The 12,738-nt window shown below is 48.5% G+C and overlaps 1 protein-coding gene across 1 annotated transcript in view; it reads left to right on the forward strand.

Annotated features, from left to right (window-relative positions):
• LOC147685121 (unconventional myosin-Ig-like) overlaps positions 1-12,738 on the forward strand; it is a 1,601,091-nt gene that overhangs the window by 782,871 nt on the left and 805,482 nt on the right. Inside the window, exon 15 of the mRNA XM_086941006.1 lies at positions 854-1,020. Within this exon, the coding sequence (XP_086797132.1) occupies positions 854-1,020 (167 nt within the window). The remainder of the gene's footprint in view (positions 1-853; positions 1,021-12,738) is intronic.

Below are 12,738 nucleotides of genomic sequence, written 5' to 3' on the forward strand. Positions count from 1 at the left end.
TATGACCCCAGATGCGTTTCGGCCTCCAACACCCCGTTGCTGGACAAGTCCTAAGGTTTTGCAGCTCACCAAGGTCCCGCCTCACCGGAGGCTGGGTTAAGATTCGCAGTAGTACTGCAGAAGGGCATCGCTTTGACCCTAGAGGGTATCCCTCTTAGAGCCTTGATCATATGAACCAAAATTACAATTAGGGTCTAGTTATAGTCACTATACACAAATAACGGACAAGAAACAACCGTAATGGTGTAGGTGCCATTATGGAAGGATCCAAATATACCATTAGGCAATGCTGCAACATTTACAATTGCCAGTAACATGCTATATTGTACAACATCTATTCTTTCATATTGATTAAAACTGATACGGTAACAAAATCGAGCCAGCGTGGGCTGTATACTTTGTGCATACGATTACACCATAAATGCTTTTATGGGAATTAGTATGGAGGGATTAAATGATCACGCCCCAGTGGGCAATTTATAATGCAATGCTCAGCATCCTCATATAAAATCTATGTTGTAATCACAAACAATAAGAAAAAAAACGGTAAAGCCATTCTGGCACTAAAAAACCTTTAGCAAAATAGTAATAATTGTAATTATAGAACAAAAAATGGAAGAGGTAAGAAATTAAGTCACTAGAGTGCGAAAAATATTCCTAGAAATACCTCGGAAATATCACCCAAGTGGGTTCCGAATCCTGTACTGTGTACTCCTACCCCTTCTGGGCCTCCGCCATATTTAGTTGAAAACAGCCAGTATAACACTAAATGATCATAAGCATATAGTTGTCAGCATTTTGTGGTTTTGTGTTTGCACTAAGCAAACTTTGGACACTTCTTTCTCCTTCTCAGGAGCCATTCTACGTGCGCTGCGTGAAGCCCAACGAGGTGAAGTCGCCGCTACTCTTCGATGACGAGCGATGCCGCCACCAGGTGGCATACCTTGGACTACTGGAGAACGTGCGAGTAAGGAGGGCAGGATTCGCATACCGGCAGCCCTACGACAGATTTCTGCTCAGGTACTCAATTGGGGAGATACTGATCTTCAGGTATTGAGGGGGAGGTTTTGTTTAAGCGACCAATCAAATTCCCTCTAGCTGTTTGCCGAAACTTGTTGGGTGGAGGCTTAGCTCAATGGGCTGAACGTTAAAACCGTATGAAAGCACAAATTGTCTGGTTCCAAGTTTACAGGTTATGATCCCACCCAACCTTCCATCCTCCCGAAGGTCAGGAAATTGAGTGCCATGATTGAGTAACCTCTGTTATTTGCAGTGTTTAGAAACTACAGCATTGTGGTGCGAAGAGCTACATAAGGCAAGTGATTCATATGTTGTACTTCTGAAAGTTCTGCATTGAGAGCATTGGAGAGTGACCGCCACACAGCAAATTGTTTCCCACCTGGGCTGCAATGGAGCAGGGACTGTAGATCACACTTCATGTCAATGCCATCCTTTAACCGTCTGATAATCTTGAAAACAGAGGGGGCACCGTTTGCAAAGTGCTTTTTTTTGTGAAGTGGACTCCAGCCCAACAGGCATGTACTGATCCTGGCAACACTTTTCACATCTGACTAGGTTCAAATCCCAATATGGTTTAAATTTACAGGACAATAAACTTTCCACCTTCATCAAAATCTACTTCCTATACTTGATCAGCATCTACAAAATCTCCCCCAAACCACACGTTACCCCGACAAGCCCCTGGTTTATTGCAGCTACTCAGCAAACTGGAATATGAAATGGCATGATTTGTAGCTAGCATTTTCTATCCCTCAAAAACACTGAATCGTTTACTTACGGGTAACACGCTACTCTGCGGAGTCCCGTGTTAGTGATTTAGTGAGGCTTAATGCTTATGGTTTGTTAGTCTGTTTTACACAGTGTCATGCATTTGTATTATTCATTCATGATTTTATTGTGGAAGTTCCATATAAAAGTGAGGAGAGCAATGATATATTTTAGGAAAGAGCATGTTTTTGTTATTTGAGATATTGCATGCATGTCTGCATATAGTTCTATGTCAGGACCGGAGACGAGGATTATGCTCATTCTTTCTTTGCTTTTATTAACAATTTCCAAACAGCAGCTCATCACCATTATGCAACAAAACTACATTTCCCATAACACTAGGGAAAGAAAACAGTCTCTGCTGAAGTCCTTTCACTGTGTCCATGACTGTCAGCCCATAAATCCTTCTGTCACATCCTGCACTTTCTCTTTCTTCGCTGCTCGGCATCTAGAGTTAAGTGCTTTTTCTTATGTGTATACTACTGGTCTTAAGTTCTTGCTGATTCTTGTGGGGATCGTGGGTTGATTGTTTTTCCCCCCCGCAGATTCCCTTTCTCGGCCGCGGGAACGCTTGTGCGCTCCTTACGCGGCTTGTGCCTTTCCGACGGGGACCGCAGTGCATCCTCTGCCCACTAGAGGGCGATGTGAGGTGATGCGACTCGGGTCTCCGGGGCGTATTTTCAGTCAGAAAGTGACAGAACGCTCTGCGGTCACCCTGAGGTCCGCCCGTTGCTGCCTGGTATTGGTAAACGCCCAGTGTATCTGGGTCTGTATTGTGCCCCAAATTGATTTGAAGCGCCCGCTCGGCGGGTAGGAAGTTGGTGCGGTGCACTTGTAGAGCTCGAGCTCTTCACGCCTGTCTCTGGCAGGTCGGTATCTCGCGCTAGTCTCCACACGGACACCACCGGCAGACAGCTGTCCCAGTGGAGTATCGGGGAGTTTGTGGTGTCCCACAGCTGAATGCCCATTAAACCTGTGCCTCTGGCCTCCTAATAATTCTGAAAAATCCTCAGCTTTAATTCCCCGCGCTATGCGAGAGTGTACTTCCTGGAGTTGCCCAGTGCCCGGTCTCAGACAATTGTCCTTGTTCCTAGTTATTTTGGGTGGATGGCGCACGAATACTGTGAGGAGGAAGACTCCTTGGCTTATTTACAATGGGACGATGATTTGTACAACAAAGTAGACAACTCGATTTATAAGGTGGCCACGGAGCTCATGACCCCGATGGAGCAAAGGTTGGCCGATAAGATTGAGCAGCTGTGTGCGAATGTGGGGCAGCGGTACCATCGGGCGAGACAGAATAGACCCAACCGGACGGACAGAGACCCCCTCCCCCCAAGAAAAGATGCGACAAGGGGGTTGACACTGATGCTTTCGAGGTCCTGAAGCAGGCCTATTTGGAACACACGGCTCCAATAGTTCTGCCTCAGGGCCCAATGCCTTCTGGCGAGGATCCGCAGCCGGCCTCCCCTGAAACACAGCAAGGGGACATCCTGGATCCTTCGGATGATGAGGCGGGCTCTTCGAGATCTTGGCGGACGTCGGGGTCTACTGGCCCTCCGAAGGCAGGCATCTCAGACATGTTGGACCCAGATGATATAGTTCACCCTAGGTCGTCGGAATGGGCCCCCGCAGAAAAGGCAGCTTTGTACGTGGCTTCACATCTCAGGTAGCCCTTGGAGAATGAGACTCAGAGTAGATTTCGAGCTGAATGCCCCCGGATGCTTAGAATGATGAGGCAGGCTCTTCGAGATCGTGGCGGCCGTCGGGGTCTACTGACCCTCCGAAGGCAGGCATCTCAGACATGTTGGACCCAGATGATATAGTTCACCCTAGGTCGTCGGAATGGGCCCCCGCAGAAAAGGCAGCTTTGTACGTGGCTTCACATCTCAGGTAGCCCTTGGAGAATGAGACTCAGAGTAGATTTCGAGCTGAATGCCCCCGGATGCTTAGAATGATGAGGCAGGCTCTTCGAGATCGTGGCGGCCGTCGGGGTCTACTGACCCTCCGAAGGCAGGCATCTCAGACATGTTGGACCCAGATGATATAGTTCACCCTAGGTCGTCGGAATGGGCCCCCGCAGAAAAGGCGGCTTTGTACGTGGCTTCACATCTCAAGTAGCCCTTGGAGAATGAGGCTCGGAGTAGATTTCGAGCTGAATGCCCCCGGATGCTTCGAATGATGAGGCAGGCTCTTCGAGATCGTGGCGGCCGTCGGGGTCTACTGACCCTCCGAAGGCAGGCATCTCAGACATGTTGGACCCAGATGATATAGTTCACCCTAGGTCGGCGGAATGGGTCCCCGCAGAAAAGGCGGCTTTGCACGTGGCTTCCCGTCTCAGGAAGCCCTTGGAGAAAGAGGCTTGGAGTAGATTGCAAGCTGAATGCTCCTGGCCTACCCTGGATGGGAAAGTGTCACTCACCCCCGAAATTGAAGGTAAAATGGCTACCTTTTTGGCCAAATTTATTAAGCACCCTAAGAAAGTGATAGATCGTTTGTGGTGGGCATGCCAGGACAAACTGTTAGACACCGTTGGTCCAATGAATAAGATATTGGACATGGCGGAGAAGGCCCGTAGCTCGGGCTCCTTGATAGACCCCTGAGTTTTATCTGCTTTATGGGCAACGCAAACTGCGCACTCTCAACGGAGAGGCGTCGGTCACTTTTTATTAAGGTGGATCCCAAGCTTGGGGACCTGGCATGTTCAGAGGCGGGGGCATCAGCGCAAGGGGGTTTGTTTGGCGAACCATTTATTAAGTAACTGGAAAAGTTTGTCGCCACATTCACCTCATTGGATAAGGCACAGGCAAATATTAAGAGGGTTTTCAGCCCTCGGGTTTTCCGTGGGGTCGGTCAGAGCAGGAGCCGCCCGCCCAGCCATGGCCAGAACCAACAGCCCCAGGGCAGGGGGCATGGCTCCGGGCATGGACAATATCAGACGGACCAAAGGTTCAACAACTTTTACGCGACCAGGGGACAACGCTTCCGCGGCCGCGGCTACAGAGGCAACAACGGAAATGCCAACGGTAAGTGTTTTGTGCAAGTGCAAGTTGGGGGCAGGCTAGCGCAGTTTTTCCCCGCTTGGGAGGCGCTGACTGCGGATGCTTGGGTACTCCAGGTGGCTAGGGAGTTCCAGATAGAGTTTTACGGCTTCCCCAGACAAGACTGTCATCCCCGCCCAATAGTTTTCTGCACAACAGATGCGGCTATGGTTGACGAGGAAGTGGCCGAGTTGCTCCGCAAAGGTGCGGTGTATGTCAGACAGAGGATCTCCCCCCGGGGTCCTCAGCAATATCTTGTTGGTGGACAAGGCCGACAGAGGTCGGAAACCGGTCATCAACCTTCGGGAATTCAACGAGTGGCTGGTGTACAGGCACTTCAAGATGGAGGGCATTCACCTGCTCAGGGATGTTCTCCTGCTACTCAATTGGATGGTGAGACTGGATTTAAAGGACGCGTACCTGGTGGTACCGATCTTTCCACCGCACAGGTGGTTTCTCCAGTTTCTTTGGCGGGGTCAGGTCTACGGTTGTCTTCCTTACGGGCTTTCCTCGGCCCCGTTGTGTTTCACCAAGGTCCTCAAGCCAGCGGTGGAATACCTGTAAGCGCATGGGGTCCGCCTGATTGTTTACTTGGACAATATGCTCCTTCTGAGCCAGTGCTACATGCAGCTGCAGGGCCATCTACAGATGGCTGTGTCCCTCCTTCAGTCTTTAGCGTTCGTTATCAACGACCAGAAATTCCTCCTGGTTCCAACTCAGAAAGCTTCCTTTCTAGGGTTTGTGATAGACTCCGTCTCGGCCACGCTCAGTCTTCCCTCCAGGAAGGTGGCAAAGATCCGCCACAAAATCCGGCAGACTTTAGCCAAACAAGGGATGTCTTTGCGGCAGATTGCGCACCTGGTGGACCTTTTCTCGGCTTCCATTCAGGCAATCTTTCCGGGCCCGTTGCATTCAGCGTTTAGAGGCGCACCACCTCCAGAAGGGCCTCATATATTACAGGTGGTCCCGCTGAAGGAGGAGGTTCGCGAGGAGTTGGAGTGGTGGCTATCCCACATGGAGGCCTGGAACGGGAGGCAATCTTCGGTTCCGCTCTCGATCTAGTGATAGAGTCGGATTCCAGTCGGGTAGGATGGGGAGCACGGTGTGGGGAGTTCTCCACAGGCGGAAGTTGGTCTCCTCAAGAACAAATGCTTCACATCAATTGTCTGGAGCTCTTGGCGGGCTCCTTTGCTGTTCAGTGCTGGACCAAGGACCGGGTCCAAGCTTCAGTCCTACTAAAAATGGACAATGTGTCGGCAGTCAGATACATCAACCTCTTGGGCGGCACACGGTCCAAGGCATTAGCGAACATGGCAAAGTAGTTTTGGGAATTCTTCCTCTCTCATCAGGTATCGGTCATGGTGGAGTATCTTCTGGGGAAGGAGAATTTGGTGGCGGATTGGCACTCCCGCTATCTCCAGGATGCCAGCGTTTGGAAGCTGGATCCGGAGATTTTCGGTTACCTGCAGGAACGTTGGGGTCCTATCTCTATCTACCTCTTTGTGTGCTGGCTCGATCGTCAGCTTTCCCGGTTCTTCAGTTGGAGGTCGGATCCTCTGGCGGTGGCATCTGATAGCCAGGATTGGAGGCGGGAGAGCGGATACGTGTGTCCCCCCTTCTCCATGATCACTCAGGTTGCGGCCCAGGTTCGCAGACAGGGAGCATCCGTGGTTCTGATAACGCCGTTTTGGAAGTCACAAGTTTGGTTTCCAGTTCTACTGGAACTTTCTTGGGATTCTCCAATCCGACTCCTCCCAACTCCCGTCTCCTGTTGAGTCCAGAGGGGAGTCCCCACTCATTGGTGGAGGAAGGCTCACTCCAGCTTATGGCTTGGCGGATTACAGGCAACGCTGGAGACTTCCGGGTCTTTTGGGCCACGCTGAGCTCCTGTTGTCCAGAGCTTGGGCAGACAGTACATCCAAACTATACAAATCGGCCTGGACCCGGTGGGTATGTTGGTGTATGCGACGGGAAGTGGAGCCAGTGGTCACAGATTTAACCCACGTTTTGAATTACCTAGTAGAGTTGGCTCAGAAGGGTTTGGCATAGAGGTTAGTGAATACGGTTCGTTCGGCGATTTTGGCAGGCCATGCTCCTTTGGATGGAGCGCCCTTAAGGGAGCAACCATTTGTGTGCAAGCTTCTCAGGGGTATTAGATTATCTCCACCCCAAGAACCCCGTTACTCTGTCCTTTGGGACGTGAACCAAGTTTTGAATCTCTTATTATCCTGGCAGCCAAATCAGTTTCTCTCTAGGAAGGAATTATCGGCTAAATTGGCCATGTTGTTATGTTTGGTGTCCTCCAGGAGAGTCTCAGATGTCCGGGCTTTGGACATTACAGTCAGAGTCTTTTCCCCCGTAGGGGTTACCTTCACGGTGAGTAGACGTACCAAGTCCAATACTCGCACGATTTCCTATCCGGCTTTTGTAGGGGCGCCTAAGCTCTGTGTAGTGCAATGCTTAAAAGCTTGAGGAAGCAACAGAGGAAGTTTATCCTCAGGTCAAGCGACAACTCCATATAGCCCTCAGGAAGCCTTTTAAAGCGGTTTCCTCTCCCACTATAGCCCATTGGGTGTGGTGGATCATGCAGGAAGCGGGCATTAAAACAAGAGCTTTTGGTGCGCATTCAGCGCGTGGTGCGATGGTCTCAAAGGCGTTTAGTCTCGGTGTGCGTTTGGAGGACCTTATGAAGGCGGCGGATTGGTCATCTGACTCTACCTTCAAGAGGTTCTCTTTTAAGCCACTGCTGAATGTGGCGCAAGTGGTGGTGGACAAGCTTTGAAGGAGCATAATACTCGCCTCCGGTCCTGACATAGAATAGAAATTTGCCTAGCCTACGAGAAGGTAAGTTTCAATTCTATTAAGGACGCGGAGGCGAGGATTATCCCGCCCAGCAAGCACGTTGGTTGCTGTCCCACGCCGTACGGATGTAATTAATCATTTTCGATTTCGAAATTCTTGACATATGTCGATGGTCTGTGGATGTAAAGTTGACCTTGCTATGATATTTGCAGCAATTTTTCATGATTAAAACTGTACTTTGGTTGACTTGACGTTCCAGTTGATAATACCGTGGTTGATTGGTGTGATCTCTTTCAGGGAATGAAAACGCCAAACAGACTGTTTAACCTTGGGAGAGATCCTCCAGCGGATAAAGAGGAAGTGCGGGATGTGACAGAAGGATTTATGGGCTGACAGTAATGGACACTGTGAAAGGACTTCAGCAGAGACTGTTTTCTTTCCCTAGTGTTATGGGAAATGTAGTTTTGTTGCATAATGGTGATGAGCTGCTGTTTGGAAATTGTTAATAAAAGCGAGGGAGAATGAGCATAATCCTCGCCTCCGCGTCCTTTATAGAATTAAAACTTACCTTCTTGTAGGCTAGGCAAATTTCTTTTGTTATGCTCTTTGTAGTTTAGCTATCAAGCCATTAACTGGAGTTGTAAAAACAGTTACTTGTAGTCAAGTTAAGGCTGAGATCCTTGGTTTAAGGTGAGACCGAAACCCCAACAAGTTCCAGAAGACTTGTTATACATTCAGTTAGATTGCGAATCATGGAGGGGTTAGACTTTTACAATAATTTATAGTTACGTAGTAGCTGATGGGAAGGGTTTTATTGGCTTTTGACAATATACTGCTAATGTTCATGAAGGTTCCTTGTTTGTTATCAGTTATTGGGTCCTTTTGTCTGGTTGGTGGAGCAAATTCTATTCAATCCTATTCGCTTTAATTTTCCTTTTTCAAGGCAATATGCAATTTCCGTCATCACTTGTCATCAGATCATATGGCATTCTATTCAGTTGTGTTTTTAATGTTTCTGGTTGTGCTGGATAATTTCCTATTGAATCATTGAGTTAGTTGTGTGATGCCATAATCTGTCCATCTCTGTTGGATTCAGGTCAGAAGAGGATGAAGCCAGGCTTTCTTCTATGTCCACGGGACTTCTAGTTGCCTGTCAGTGGCTCATATTCTTGCCAGAAGTGGTTTCTATAGATTGGTGACTTGTGAAGAACCGGGTTTTTAGAACCCAGCGGCGCCAGGGACACGCCCAAAGTCTTCGGGTTCTCCTGTCTTGGCAAACAGAGACACGGAATACTTCTAGGTGGCGTCAGAGATCAAATTTATTAGCTGCAGCTAGTAACAGTAATCCCAGCAATACAACACGGTGTACAACTCAAGAAACTGTTCAATTTTGTAGAGCAAGACATCAGTATTTATACACAATATTCACATTACAAATGGACACCCACTGCAGCAAATTCTGACCAATAGAAGCACATTTCTATACATTATCACATTCCAAAAGGCTCACTTTACATTGTACCAACCCCACAAGTTAATTATTAGGATGTCCAAATTCAATTTCCACAAGCCGGACAAACCCATAATTGAAAGCACAATGCATGTAACGAAGGAACATAAAAAGGAAACAATGATAGATAACGAGCAAGATTAGGCATGTGTAGAAAAGCTAAAAGTTAACGATGTCCTGAACTTTGACTTGCAATCTCAGATAGCAATCAACTAAGGAAATTGGCCTCGCAAAGGGTCAGTTTCAGATAAAGAGGTCAGTTCCTTCAATGCACCTTAGAGTCAAGAAAAGGCTTAGCTAATAAGTGCATGAACAACTAAGCCCATGCAACTTTGTTCATCTAGTTACCTCCGTAGGCCTACGTGATGGCAACACCAAAATGGAGGCACAAACAAAATGGAACCCATATTCGAGACAAAGTCTCTGAATACGTAATGAACTCTCTAGTTAACATGACAAATTCACTCCATATTAGCCATACTTGCTAAATACGATACAACATCACCAAGATCATGACAGAACCATAACATCACAGGACAAGGCAGAATTTTAGAGAACCTCAGACCCTCCTTTTGCCATTCGTAGGCAATAACCTAAACTCACATCAATCGGAATCCAAGTCTATGTCTATTCTCATCAGATCATCAAGGTGTTGCTGTAACATCATCCTATTCTCCTTAACTTCTCACGAAACGGGTCTCACACAGATCGTAGGACAGAGACTACAAATGGCGGGACCACATTGGATGCATAAGCAACACGAGAAAAGGATAGCTAACGCCATACCAAGGAACATCAGAACCTTCCATCCCCATTTGGACAACAATTCCCAAATCCATCCTGTCAATGACCAGTCCCCTTTGTCTACATGTATAGACTCAGCGGACTTACGTAACCTAAAGATGCCTTGGTACACTGTCGGGGCATTATCTGGTATGAACACGCAGCAACTAGATCCGATCAATTTACATACCCCACCTCTATCTGCAAGTATGATGTCTAAAACCATATGATTTTATAACGTTATAAGACGATCCGCCTGAAGCTCCGCTGTAATATTGCTTAGGGCACCAGCAGTCTCATTAATAGTGGCCTCGACCACTCTCGTAAGCTGACGAATAGTCCAGGTATTGGCCATAGGACCCCAAAAGGGCACAAAACCCTTAAAGAAGTCTCCAGCTTCTTGTGCGAGAGTATCTTCCGCATCGATAACACCTCTACCATATCTTGTCTTGTGGTAATCGAAAACAGCAGTGTATGTGGGGGAAGCAAAAATGCCACATAACATGTGCCTGAAAAATCAGATGGCAACCACGTGTATGCTCTGTCGTGACAAACAAAATACGTGCCCTTTGCTGGCACGAACGGTGGAGAATCGAAATTTGCCTAGCTTAGTAACAGTAAGTTTCAATTCTATTAAGGACACGGAGGCGAGGATTATGCTTTTCTCTCTTCGCTGTTTATTCACATAAAACCATACAGCAGCCAGAAAAGCATCAAAACTTGAACATTTTCCCTTTGTATTCCAAACACAGGAATAACCAGAAAAAACATCATAATAACATTTTCTTAGAACCACAACTCCCATCAGTCCAACATTTGGTAGTCCTTTCTTAGTGTCCATAGAGCCGAAGATAGGGCGTCCATCTTGTGAACTCCTCCTCTTTCTTCGTTGCGAGTCAAGCCAAAGTCTCAACGATCCTGTTTCGCACCATCATTACCTGGCGGAAAAAAGAACAACGTGAGCTTTGCCATACCCGCCAAGCCTGAAGGCAAATCATCTGAAGCATTACAACAAGTCATTGAAATGTAACCAAAGAGAACAGTATACTCTGAATGCAAGCCAGAAAAACGATTACTTACTCCAGTACGGGCGGGATCTCCGCAGGAGGTATGGGTGGGATAATCCTCGCATCCGTGTCCTTAATAGAATTGAAACTTACCGTTACTAAGCTAGGCAATTTCGATTCTATGTCAGGACCGGAGGCTTCGGATTATGCTTGTTTAAAGCTTGTTTACCACCAAACTTGCAATATCCACCACTGGCTTGAAATAAAACCTTTTGAAGGTTGAATCTGAAGACCAATCCGCAGCTCGCATTAGGTCTTCTAAACGTGCCCCAAGGGCGAATGCTTTGGAGGCCATGGCCCCTCTTGCGGAGTGAGCTCCGAACTGTTTTGTATCAATACCAGCCTCCTGTAACACCCATCGCACCCAACGGGCTATAGTGGGGGAAGAAACCGCCTTGTGAGGTTTGCGTAACGCAATCAGGAGCTGCCGCTCGCCCGGAGGGCGAAGTTCTGTTGTGACATCCTCATACGTTTTTAAACATTGTACCACACACAACTTAGGGACGTCCGCAAAGGCTGGGTATGAAATAGACCTTGTAGCAGACTTCGTGTGGCGGCCCACGGTGAAGGTAACCCCATCTGGAGAAAACACTCTCGCCGTGATATCCAAGGCGCGCACGTCGGACACCCTGCGACACGACACCAAACAGAGGAGCATAGCCAGTTTGGCAGACAATTCCTTTAATGAGAGATACTTGTTATGCTGCCAAGAAAGGAAAAGGTTTAATACCACATTAACGTCCCAGAGGACAGAATATCGCGGTTCCGGTGGTAAGGCAAACCGCACTCCCCTGAGGAGTCGACAGACGAGGGGGTGTTCCCAGACCGCAACTCCATCCAACTTTTCATGAGCCGCTGATATGGCAGACCGTATCGTGTTAATAGTCCGGTAAGCTAAGCCGGCCGCAGATAATTCCGCAAGGAAATTCAGGTTGGGAACGAGGCCTGCGACCATGGGATCCAAGTCCCGTCGAAAACACCAACGAACCCACCTGGTCCAAGCCGATCTATACCTTTTCGCAGTGCTACCTGCCCAGGCTTTGGACAAAAGGTGCTCAGCCGATTCCGAAAGGCCTGGGAGCGACCAGCGTCGCCGGAAAGCCTCCATGCCATGAGGCGGAGAGAACCTTGGAGGAGATGGTGAGGGTCCCCGTCCGGATTGAGGAGAAGACGAGGGAGCCGGGGGAGTAGGATTGGAAAATCCCAGGAAAGTTCCAGAAGAACTGGAAACCATACTTGCGACCTCCACACAGGCGTCACCATCACCACTCCCGCCATCTGTCGGCGCAGCTGGGCCGCGGCCCGCACTATCATGGAGAAAGGCGGGAAGGCATACGGACTTTCCTGACTCCAATCCTGGAGGAACGCATCCGTCGCTTCCGCCAGAGGATCTGGTCTCCAGCTGAAAAATCTCGGCAGCTGGAAGTCCAGACGGGACGCAAACAGGTCTATGGAGAATGGACCCCAACACGTTGTCAGCCAGTGGAACACCCGAACATCCAGCTTCCACAGGCTGGAGTCCCGTAGATATCGCGAGTGCCAATCCACAACTTCGTTGGCCTCGCCCGGAAGTATTCCGTTGTTACCGAGATCTGATGGGCGAGACAATAGTCCCAAAAGTCTTTCGCCAGATCCGCTAGCGCTCGTGACCGCGGACCCCCCAAATGGTTCACATACCGAACCGCTGAAACGTTGTCCATTCGTAGAAGGACACAAGACTTCACCGAATCTCTGGTCCAGCAACGGA

The sequence above is a fragment of the Lissotriton vulgaris genome, chromosome 10 (assembly GCF_964263255.1).
Source record: "Lissotriton vulgaris chromosome 10, aLisVul1.2, whole genome shotgun sequence".
Lineage (NCBI taxonomy): Eukaryota > Metazoa > Chordata > Amphibia > Caudata > Salamandridae > Lissotriton > Lissotriton vulgaris.